This window comes from Protomyctophum parallelum, assembly GCF_964188405.1.
Source record: "Protomyctophum parallelum genome assembly, chromosome: 19".
NCBI classification, from domain to species: domain Eukaryota; kingdom Metazoa; phylum Chordata; class Actinopteri; order Myctophiformes; family Myctophidae; genus Protomyctophum; species Protomyctophum parallelum.
This window is the reverse complement of record NC_139717.1, coordinates 18,657,866-18,670,390: the sequence shown is the minus strand read 5'-3', so window position 1 is coordinate 18,670,390 and position 12,525 is coordinate 18,657,866. Positions and strand designations below refer to the sequence as shown.

The 12,525-nt window shown below is 42.7% G+C and overlaps 1 protein-coding gene across 1 annotated transcript in view; it reads left to right on the top strand.

Moving 5' to 3' along the window:
* Window positions 1-2,576, top strand: part of LOC310876811 (uncharacterized protein) — a gene marked incomplete at both ends in the record, with an annotated part of 57,100 nt that extends 54,524 nt beyond the window's left edge. The window contains 2 exons of the mRNA XM_083790465.1: window positions 235-318; window positions 2,490-2,576. Of these exons, the coding sequence (XP_083646591.1) occupies window positions 235-318; window positions 2,490-2,576 (171 nt within the window). The remainder of the gene's footprint in view (window positions 1-234; window positions 319-2,489) is intronic.
* Window positions 2,577-12,525: the final 9,949 nt, after the last annotated feature.

Sequence of the window (12,525 nt, the reverse complement as noted above, 5' to 3'; positions counted from 1 at the left end):
GTACCCCAGCTACTGCATGGTAAGACCACCCATTGGTTCGGGGACATTAGGAAAAAACACACCTAATGATGGCCAATGGCCCTATATAGTATAATATCCTCCCTTTTTTTTTTAGCAGTTTTGTGTTTGTCACATCACACACACTTAAGGAAGGTCGAGGTGTTGGCACCTTACTCTGTCTCTCCTCCTCCTCCTCCTCTCTGTGTGTGTGTGCGTGTCCATCGCGGTTCGAAGCCCGGGGCGCCCGGCGCCGGAGCTCCCATGATGCCCATGGTTAGGCCAGGCTTCCCGCCGGCTGGCGCCGCACCAGGATCACCGGTAAACGTGCGGCATGATTCGGGACAATTATAACCACACGCAGCATGCTCATGTTCACACACGTGCAGTCACGCACGCACGCACACACACACGACGTTTGTCTATACTATACCTATGTTTTATAGTCATTTTATGAACGCCGTTTTTAAACCTCATACAAGTCAAGGGACATTCACAGCGCGTACACATGGTATTTCTGGGCACCAGCATTGTTTTTTTCCCCAAAATGTGAACAATTAAGAATAAATGTACTGTATATGCTTTGGACAATGTGGTTGGATATAATGTAATATATTATTATGATTTGAACAAGCACGGTACATCATGATCAGACCTAAATTAACTTTTTGTTTAATTGCCGAGACGCGTATGTATCACGCAATCGTAGAAATATTGGGCCTCAAAAATCAAACAAATATATATTTTATGCATTTAGCCCTTATAAACTTAAATATAAAGTGAAATATTATTAAAATGTAAATAAAAAAATTAATTAATGATGCCCACTGTTAGTGGGCATCATGATGGACAACAACAATGGACGATATTGTTTGGATCACTCGATCACAGCGATTTATATGAACAATCATTACGTCTATTGCTATTAAAAAACCACAGGGCATCTGGGATGCAGGGTCGGTCTCGCTCTACAAGCTCTGAAAGTTTTATTAACGAAGATGAGGATTAGCTAAAACCTTATCGCCGCAAGTTAGCTGGCATTACCTCAGGTATACAACTACTCTCTGGCCACCGTATAATTCATAATCATGTCAGGTTTATTTATCTATAATCGTTCTCAGGCAGATGGGGAAAAAAAATGGAACGGTATTGTACATAGGCCTACAAGGTTTACACCCGACAGCAGGCTGTTGGGTGTAAACCTTGTATATATGTCCAATATATCCTATTATTCATAGGTTTGTGCACCACTGAAGACAGAGATCTCCTCCCCTCCCCTCCTTCCGTGTGTGCTCTAACACAGGCTCACACATAGTTAGTTATAGCTATAGTTATAGTTAGTTATCGTGTGAATGCCGCTTTAATACTTCATTGCGCGCAGGTGTGTCGTGCATCGCTGCAAAGCAAATGGCCAATCTGCAAAGCTCTGTCACGTCATATGAGACAAGTGACGGACCGCACAGGCATGCATATCACGTTCAATGATGATATATAAACTGGACAGGACATACATGGACAGGAGGACAGGAGGCAGGACAAAACGAGCCCTGAAACTGTCATAAGCGCCATGTGAACCATGGCTAGGACAAACCATGACAACAACTCTAAACTGGCAAGGGAACACTGAACACAGGGAGGTTTAAATACACAAAGACTATAACTAGACACAGGTGAAACAGAACTACAATCAACACATGATTGGCTGAGACTCAACAGGACACAGGTGAAATACAACTGCATAGCAGACTGTTGAGACAAGGCAGGTAGCAGCAATTAGAGCAGACAGGAAACAATAACTACACAATAAAAGTACACTGTCACAAAGGACACAGTTCATGGTGAGCTCACTGCGACACGCAAAGCTTGTAGATCGGCTATTTTTTGTTGTAGACTATGCCACGACACACATCTAATTACTTATAGACAACTCCAGCCCTAAACGTATATCTCTAAAATGCCTAATAGTAATCAAGAAAAAAGTAAAAGTAGCATTACTGAAATACTGTTACGAGTAAAAGTATGGAATTCAAAATACTACTAATTAAGTACCCATGTATGCAGAATGTCCCGTTTCAAGTTTTCAAAAGTATACAAATCTTTTGAAAATAGCAGATCCACAAGCTCAGGTCTACAAGCTCAGCTTTTTTTATTTTTATGGCTGAAATGTAGGCCTATCTAGGACCAAAGTGGTTAATTTATGTTTTGTAACAATAATCTAAATCTACAAAGTAACTACTATAGTAACTAAAGTTTTCAAATAATTGTAGGTTGTGCATTTGCCTCAAGAGTAGTGGAGCAGAAATGAAAGTATTGGAAATTGGAAAAAGTGTATAAGTATACAGTACCTGTGTGAATGTACTTAGTTAGTTTACGCCCACGCACGCACGCACGCACGCACACACGCATGCACGCATGCACGCAGTGATGTTTTAGCGATGACGATGATGATGATGAGCAGAATGAAACAGTGGACACTATGACTCCTCACACAGATGTCTCCGGGGGCCGGCCAGAGCCCACGAAGACCCCCGCCCCCCAGGAACGCCCTGGATGACCTCAACATCAAAGACTTCATGTAGCACCGCCCTCCCGTTACCCATCAGCCCCCAAGGTAGGTAGGTAGGTCTGTCTGTCTGTCTGTCTGTCATCTCTTCCTGGTTTCTAAACAGCCGGCAGATGGAAATGACGCTCGCAGCGCAAAAAAACGCTTTGCCGACGCTACAAGTTGAAGCCGCGCGCAAGCGTCATTTCCATCCACCGGCTGTTTAACCCATTTAGACAGATTCTATAAAATGCTATAAAATTCATGACACTTCCCTGAAAATCCTATGTTTCTGTCAGTGGTGCTCAAAGTTCTTCATGTCAAGGACTCCAAAAATGATTTGGCCTCAGACCCCCATCTGAAAATATGTTGTTCCAGCCAGGGACCCCCAGAAGCAAATATTTGAAAGAATATATATAATATATTCAAAGATTTGCGCTACATTTTCACGATGTTTAAAAAATAGCTAAAGAAAAAAAGACAAAAGAAAAGTAAAGATACCACTTAGTCAATTTTAATGTCTCTCTCTCTCTCTCTCTCTCTCTCTGTCTCCGTCTCCTTCTAGTGGCAACTGTTGTGTCTGGAGCTCTGTGGATCTGGATGAGTGCACACACCATCCATCCATCCTTCCTTCCTTCCTTCCGGCCTTCGAGCCCTCCATCCTAGGCCCGCCCGACCGACCCCGCCCGCCCCTCTTCAGCCAATCAGCCATCATCATCAGCTCTACTACGACCACCCCTCCCTCCCGTAATCTAATGTTGTAGCACAACTGTGAATGTGAAACCCCTAATACAGAGAGCATAACTTCTGTTTACGTGCGTGTGAGTGTGTGTGTGTGTAACTTCAATGTTAACCTTTACTTAATATACTATGACGAAGAAAAAGGAAAAAAAAAAAAACTAGACAAAATCAACTATAAAAACCTAAAAACTAAACAAAACTAAAATAAATAATAACGAAAGAAACGTGTGTTTAGATTCGTTCTGGATCCCCTTGCATATCAGCCGACTTTGGAAATGGTGCATATTATGTTGGTTTTTTGCGTATTTCCGTGCATCTCTCTCCCTCCCCAGACAAAAGGACTTTGTTGTTTAAATGTTGGACTGTGTTCGGTGTGCGTAAACCTCACTGGCCAATTCCTCCATCCCCCCCCCCCCCCTCCTCTTATAAACTGCTGTCTGATTTGAATGCCAGAGCTGGGGTTTTAAAAGATGTCACCAAACTTTGACCGTTGCACCACGTGCAAGTGTTCCCATGTTCTGACTGGGACAAAGTTTAAGTTACTTATAGTTGATATAGTGTTGAAAACAGGAGGGTGTCCCTAGCCTAGAGCCCTGAGGGTCTCCCCGTGGTTACCGTAACTAATTATAGGGTTTCAATGGTTATAGGTGCTGTCCGCCACACCAAGCGCTATACAAATGTCACTATAAGTGTATGTCGTTCAGCACTGTCATCGTTGTGGTGTGGGCTCCGCCATCCACTTAAAACCATGTTTTTAAAACAAATAGCCTATCTTTATAGTTACATTTATAGCTTTTAGTGCTTGGCTGGGACAGCCCCAACCAAGCACTATATGACTGTAACTAATTATATTAATTATTTTTTTTGTGGTGTTGACCCTCTGCTGTCGACTTTCTTGTTTTTGTTTTGTTTTTTAAGTTATCTTTATAGATATGGTGCTTGGTGGAGATGGCCCTTTACCGTGAAATCCTGACTGATATACTTTAACTCTGCGAGTGAACAAATGCAACCAAATGGACCCTTAATTACAGGTCTATTTACATACTTGACGATTTTACTGTGTATACCAACATCTTGACCAGCCACCCGTCTCTTCGAGCCTGTTGTCGTCGAGAACAGTTCTGGATCAACATTATTGTGTGACCTTTTCGGACAGTATGTGCAACTCGCACTATATGTCGTAGAACAAATCATGGTACTCGCAAACTTCCACTTTGTTCAGGTCTTTTTTTTATTACTTTACTTTGTCTGTTTGTTTTTTTGGGGGGAGGGGGGGGGTTACCTTGACTTGACACTTGCAAAAGAATTACTGATGTGTTCAAATTGACCAATGCATTTTAGAATAGTTCGATGATAGATATATGCGTTATTTATTTTTTTCTTTGATGTCTTTTGTTTTGAGAGGAAAATGTATCATATATTTTTAGTTATGTCAACGTATATAACGGTGGAAAAGAAATGCAAGCAAAGAAAACATCCTGCCTCTCCCCATGTACATATCTATTAGCCCGAGGCAGTATTGATTATTGAATGCAAACTCAGCACCCCAAAGTGTTTACTGTGGCTCCCCCTGCCGGCGTGGAGTGGTACTGCATCATTAGCATGCATGCACCATGGAGGTCACTCTCAGTCTGGGTTCCTGTACTTTTATTTTGAAAGCTGAAATTCCAATACAAAACCATTCGGCCTAGGCTACTCGTTATTGCCGTGTGTTACGGAGACATTGGTGACCTGCCAAATATCAGTGACCATTGTGGGAAATTCGCATACCATCAATGTCCGAAGTAAAACGGTTTCTTAACAGTTACTCTGTTAGTGAACAAACAGCTGTGTTTCACTTTCAGACGCTGAAGTTATGCAAAGTCCACAGGGTGGTCAAGTCTCCTCGTCTTGTTCCCCACGTGACATTTGACAGAATTGAACCACTTCCAACCTAGGCGTCCCTATTTTGGACTTTATTTGTTAAAGCTGTATAGGAAATTTGTTTGTTGGAAATAGCCGACCGACGCGGCGCCAGTCGGCTATTTCCGAGCGACACACTGCCGTACGACAAAGTCGATTAAGTGGCTTAAGTGGTTAAATGTTCAAGCTCGGAAATGGGAAAGGCGAGGAAACAGGCATGGATACTGAATGGAACGTGGCCCCCCTTATGTCCTATACCAAGGTTTAAGGTTATGGGATACTGAATGGAACGTGGCCCTCCTTATGTCCTATACCAAGGTTTAAGGTTATGGGATACTGAATGGAACGTGGCCCCCCTATGTCCCCCCCAAGGTTATGGGATACTGAATGGAACGTGGCCCCCCTATGTCCCCCCCAAGGTTATGGGATGCTGGAATGGAACGTGGCCCCCCTACAGTATGTCCTCCCAAGGTTATCGTGAAGCAGTGGTTCCGTGCGGTCGTTTGCGTCCATTCGTCCGAAGTCGTGGAAGTTGTGGAGACTCTCTCACTGTAAAAGCACTCAAATATAAACACTGGATGTTCTGTGTGTCGTTTATTTCCAAAAGAAAAGAAAGAAAAGAAAAAAAAAACACATGACTGTATCTTATCTCCATTGTGGCATTAACAAAAAGTGTTGAATGAAAAGATGAAGAATAACAATAAAAAGACAATTAAAAAACACATTGAACAAGAAAAAAAAAGTAAAAAAATTGAAGTGGATTGAGTAAATGTTTGCTAAAGTATTCATTCAAAGGCTGTTTTGTTTTGTTTTGGGGGAGAGGGGGGGAGGTGAGGAGGGAGGGGCTGGGGGGGGGGGGGGGGGGGTATGGATGGAATTGTCCCATTGGCCCTGTACCCAGCAGCTAGTCGGCTACCCCTCCGCACCCCGCCCCGCCCCTCCCACCCAATTTGCATGTTGAGTCCAAATGAGATGCAATAAAATACAAACAGACTGATCCAAACGACCGCCACGCCTCGTCACTTTTCATGTCTCGCTCTGCTTTTGTCGTCCAAGCCACGCCAATAGGTCGAGACGCAACAAAACTTTTTTTTTTAGCGGTGTGAGATATGTCCTGTTGCACGTCGCCGGCACGTGGTAGGCGCATGTCGACGCAAAGTGATTCAATTCAACATGTTTTCAAGATGTTTTGGCCATTATATCTCTGGAACGGAAAGTCCAATCTGCTCAGTTCAAAGCTTGTTGGATGCATGACTTTAGCAACTCCCGGGGCCCCATGTAGTTCGTCTATACGTATACAGTACATACATACTGTGGTTGCTTGCAACTGCATCCATATACTCACAACCCGTTTGTGAGTATGGCGTTGTATGGCGAATCATTGTTGTGGTTTGTGGGCTTTATAGCCGATAACGTACCGCGTTGTTCTTCAAAGTCCAACGTTTCGTCCAACGTTTCACCGTCGTCCGGCATGTCGACAAATGCTGACAATTGCGTGGTCTATACCGACACTCCCTCTTTCCCCCATGCAGGGTCTGATCACCTCAGATGGCCCCATGTGCAGGGCCATCAACATGTCCGTACATGATCACCTCAGATGGCCCCATGTGCAGGGCCATCCAGATGTCCGTACATGATCACCTCAGATGGCCCCATGTGCAGGGCCATCCAGATGTCCGTACATGATCACCTCAGATGGCCCCATGTGCAGGGCCATCCAGATGTCCGTACATGATCACCTCAGATGGTCTCATGTGCAGGGCCATCAACATGTAACGTACATGATCACCTCAAATGGCCCCATGTGCAGGGCCATCCAGATGTCACGTACATGATCACCTCAGATGGCCCCATGTGCAGGGCCATCAACATGTCCGTACATGATCACCTCAAATGGCCCCATGTGCAGGGCCATCCAGATGTCACGTACATGATCACCTCAGATGGCCCCATGTGCAGGGCCATCAACATGTCCGTACATGATCACCTCAGATGGCCCCATGTGCAGGGCCATCCAGATGTCCGTACATGATCACCTCAAATGGCCCCATGTGCAGGGCCATCAACATGTAACGTACATGATCACCTCAGATGGCCCCATGTGCAGGGCCATCAACATGTCCGTACATGATCACCTCAGATGGCCCCATGTGCAGGGCCATCAACATGTAACGTACATGATCACCTCAAATGGCCCCATGTGCAGGGCCATCAACATGTAACGTACATGATCACCTCAGATGGCCCCATGTGCAGGGCCATCAACATGTAACGTACATGATCACCTCAAATGGCCCCATGTGCAGGGCCATCAACATGTAACGTACATGATCACCTCAAATGGCCCCATGTGCAGGGCCATCAACATGTAACGTACATGATCACCTCAGATGGTCTCATGTGCAGGGCCATCAACATGTAACGTACATGATCACCTCAAATGGCCCCATGTGCAGGGCCATCAACATGTAACGTACATGATCACCTCAGATGGCCCCATGTGCAGGGCCATCCAGATGTCACGTACATGATCACCTCAGATGGTCTCATGTGCAGGGCCATCAACATGTAACGTACATGATCACCTCAAATGGCCCCATGTGCAGGGCCATCAACATGTAACGTACATGATCACATCAAATGGCCCCATGTGCAGGGCCATCAACATGTCCGTACATGATCACCTCAGATGGTCTCATGTGCAGGGCCATCAACATGTCCGTACATGATCACCTCAGATGGTCTCATGTGCAGGGCCATCAACATGTAACGTACATGATCACCTCAGATGGTCTCATGTGCAGGGCCATCAACATGTCCGTACATGATCACCTCAGATGGTCTCATGTGCAGGGCCATCAACATGTCCGTACATGATCACCTCAGATGGCCCCATGTGCAGGGCCATCAACATGTCCGTACATGATCACCTCAGATGGCCCCATGTGCAGGGCCATCAACATGTCCGTACTGTATACATGAACAAAATGTGTCCGTGTCAAAGACTTGGTCTCGTCCGTTGCAAATTATAGATTTTCTTTATTTACACACCGTTATGATGTTCTTATTTTGATCATTTACTGAATGTCAGTATCCAGGTTTCCTTCAGATTATGCACGACACTAATTTACTACAATTTACAATTTAGGCATTTAGCAGACGCTCTTAATCCAGAGCGATTTACAGTAAAGCACTGCACGACACCGTGACATAATTATTAGGAGTCCAACTAGTACTACTAGTGGTTCTCAAATGTGTTATTTGCAAGGACCGAAATGGGGCCGTAAAGGTCCATTTGGTTCCATCTGAACACTCAGAGTTAAAGGTATATTCAGTGATTTCACTCAAAAAACCTTAGGTTTCGTTTTTGGCTGTGGGACCCAGCCTTTCGTCCAATCAGGATAGAGAGTCAAAAACGAAACCTAAGGTTTTTTGACCCCCAGGGGTTAACTGGGGACAGGGAGGAACTCCTTATATGGCCAGCACACTCTATAGTAGGGAGGATTATCACAACAAAACAAAAAAATAAGTGATATTTGAATTAAGTGAAATCACTGAATATACCTTTAAAGATCTGTTATGGTCATTCAGAGCTATAGCTCTTTATCTGTTTCTGGTCATGTTATTGTCCACTCGTTTTGTCTGTGACAAACAATGGAATGTTGATGAAAATGTCCACCACAAGTCAGCATGGTGATGACTCCTCCGTGCACAGACATTTAGAGGGGCAGGTGCTCAAGTGAAAAAAAGGGCACCTTGTGCAGCGTGTGGAACCGGCCGGTTGCCTTAACCCATTTTGGGCGGAACCCGTTTTGGTGGGTAGCTAAATTATGCAAAATTATGTTATAATTTAGCTATTTTTGAAAAATCGTGAAAATATTTATTTCAGAAAACTGGAGGATTTAAATAATATTTAAATAATATATTAGAAGCTTTTTTATCAAGAATTGATCAATGTCACCATGGTCCACATACTGTACAAAATAAGAAAAAATTTAAATAACTTTTTTCTTTTTTTTTCCTTCAAAAGGGCACATTGCCAAAAGGGCAGGGGGGTGCTAGAGCACCCCCTGCCCTTTTGGCACTAGGCCCTAGATAGACACTAGGGCCTAGTGTCTATCTGTGCACGCCACTGCCTGCCCATGTGGTTTTGGGATATTATGGTTGTCGTTTCTGTGAGGTTAAAGCTGGTATTAACTAGCCTGGGTAAACCCCCCCCCCACCCCTCCTGGCAGAATGAAATGTTGTCCAGCAGGGGGAGTGGGTTTACCCAGGCTAGGTATTAACCCCTTTTGGACTGAATTAATTTCTAATGATGAAAAAAAAAAAAAAATCTTTGTGTTTCTGCCATCAATCAGATGCTATATTAAGGTTAGGGATAGGGCATACTGTATTAGGGGTGGTATCCTCCAATATTGCGCCGTCCATGGCAGCTGTGGTAACTACTATACTGAAACAAAGTCCTAACATGTTACATGTATGGCAAATAAAGGCTTCTGCACCAGGCGAAACACTCGGAAGTAGGCCTATATGTGGAGATAAGCCATACATGGTGGATGCAACCACTCTATTAATGGCAAGTCTTTCCTACAGCTTTAAGTCTAAAAATCTTAACTAACCCTTTAAACATCAAATACAAACTTACTGAGACACAGTGAATGTTTCAATACTTATATTTAAATACATTGCGTAGAATGGTGTGATCACCATCAGCATGTAATAATAATCATGATGCAAGGTGTGTATAGGACCGATCATATCCTACATGTTACATGCTACATTTATTTATATTCATATTTGAATAGAAAAGAGAGGTCGCACACAATGCATCGCATCGCGACGCATTGTGAGCTTATAGATCAGCTATTTTCAAATGGTCGAAATGTACAGTATATAGGGTTGAAGTGGTTACAGTAATGCATGTTTTTCTAATCAAAATGTAAATCTCCAAAGTAACTAGTAAATAAGGTTTTCAAATAATTGGAGTAAAAGTAAACATTTTGGCTCTGAGATGTATGTAAAAGTATTGGAAATTGGAATACACTCAAGTATACAAATACCTCAAAATTGTACTTAAGTACAGTATTTCAGTTACTTTCCACCACTGGGTTAACAGCAGGAGGATGAGTTAACAAAACGTCAACAAAGAGAGAAGTATATGACCAAGCTGTCCGTCTGATGATAAAAAAGATTAAGAAAAAAAGAGAGAGAAGTATGACTATACAAAGAAGTTGTCAATGTTATCCTCAACTTGACATCTGTTGTCCAGATCATATCTCACACCAGGGCTGCAGGGCTGAATCATTCAGGCCACGGTAGTCAAGTCATACACCCAGCCAGGCCTCCCTATACCCACACAACGCGTGTACGTTTGGATTACAACAGAGCCATAGAGTATTCAGTTCAGTTCAGTTTAGTTTATTTTGGTCATAGAATGAACATTGCATTGATTACATTTGATCATTATCATTATATCTTAGTATTTAGACCAAAAAGGTATAGGCTGAAGCCAGTGGCTTATCTTGCCTATCCTATTTACACCAACAGAAATACTATACAATACATCTAACACACATGGGGGGGGGGGGGGGGGGGGGCAGTTAACAAAACAGGGGGAAAACAGACAGAGGGAAAAAAATACAAACAAAATACAGGGAAAAAAGAAAGAAAAAGAAGAGAATACAAATTTGATCACTCAGAATTCACAATTGCACAGGAAAATAAAGGTTATTCTACAGCTTTAGCATTACTATATCTTAATGAGTATATACTTAATAAGTCATGGTTTAAAGGTGGCAAACTATGTTGTTAATGTTTTGTACTTTAATCTATTATTTTTGATTCATACATTCTTTTAAATGTAGATTGAACTGCACTTTTTTTAGTACATTGTCCAGGCCGTTCCACAGATTCACCCCTAAACATCTCCCTTTTTTGTTTGTTCTTGCTTTTGTCCCCTTAAAGATGCCAAATCCCCTAAGATTATACCTGCTATCTCTAGCCTCAAACAGGTCCTGCATACAGCCCGGAAGAAGTCTGTTATGCGCTTTGTACATTACGACTAATTGCTGTTGTGTAGTCTACAAGATCATGTCATTTTAGTGTATGTGACTGTATAAAAAGTAGATTTGTTGGTGCATAGTAATCGGCGTGATTTATAATTCTGATTGCTTTCTTTTGAAGTAAGAATATAGGGTTGATGTTTATTGTTTGATAGTTGCTCCCCCGTACTTCCAGATGTGCGGAAGTACGAGGGAGCAATACAGTAAGTGGAGTGACTTCTGGTCCAGAATTGGTCTCATCTTGTATAAATATTGCAATTGTTTTTGAGAGTTTGGTTCTTAAATTGTTTATGTGAGATTTCCAATTGAGTTTATTGTCAATTATGACACCTATAGACAGAGTTGCGACATTGAGGGGGCAGAAAACAGGTTCATGCACTCGTGCGAGCCCATAGACTCCAATGCATTCCGCAAACCTCCGGTGTCCCTATTCGCCAATAGAAGTCTATGTAGAAGAGGACTGGCCCCATGAAGTGAACGGAGTTGTCGTAACTCCGTCTATACTCTATTGGCTCTGGACTACAAGCAAGTAGGGCTGCACGATATGGGCAAAAGTTCATATCTCTGTATTTATGCCAAATATTGCGATATCGATACGATATACGATATTACCGTTAAAATTTCATATTCTACATTTTAAGTGTTGCAACACTTAAAATGCATGCACGCGCACACACACGCACGCATGCACGCACACATGTGGGGATTGAAAAACCATAAACCTGGGTGATCTACTGTATGCTATCAAAATTGTATGTTTATTCACGCAGCATAGTACTGTACAGTATATGAATGATACATTCTCTGGCTGATTTTAGTTTCTACCCTTCTAAGGACCAGCTGATCGAGACCCCAACTTTGAGAACCAATGGTGTAGTGACGGGCGGGAACCCCTTTTGGTGTTTTAAGAATCATGTTATACTTTAGCTATTGAAAAATAGCAGATCTACAAGCTATTTTTTCAGATGGGGGTCGGCGGCCAATTACAGTTTTTGGGGTCCTTGACATGAAAAACTTTAAGAATGACTGACATAGAAACATAGGCTTTTCAGAAAACTGTCAGGATTTAGAAGACATTTGTAGAAACGTCTTCAGGTCTAAATGGGTTAAGAGCGTACCAAACCGCATCTCCATGATATGATCTACAGCTATGTCAACATGAAGTGGAAATGAGTCATAGTTCTCTCTTTTTGTATCTTTTTGTCATCAGTTTCCTCCTTTAAAGTGAAAGAAAACAGGTAGTGTTGAAATATCTTTTGTATATTCGGTTTCAAAACAGGC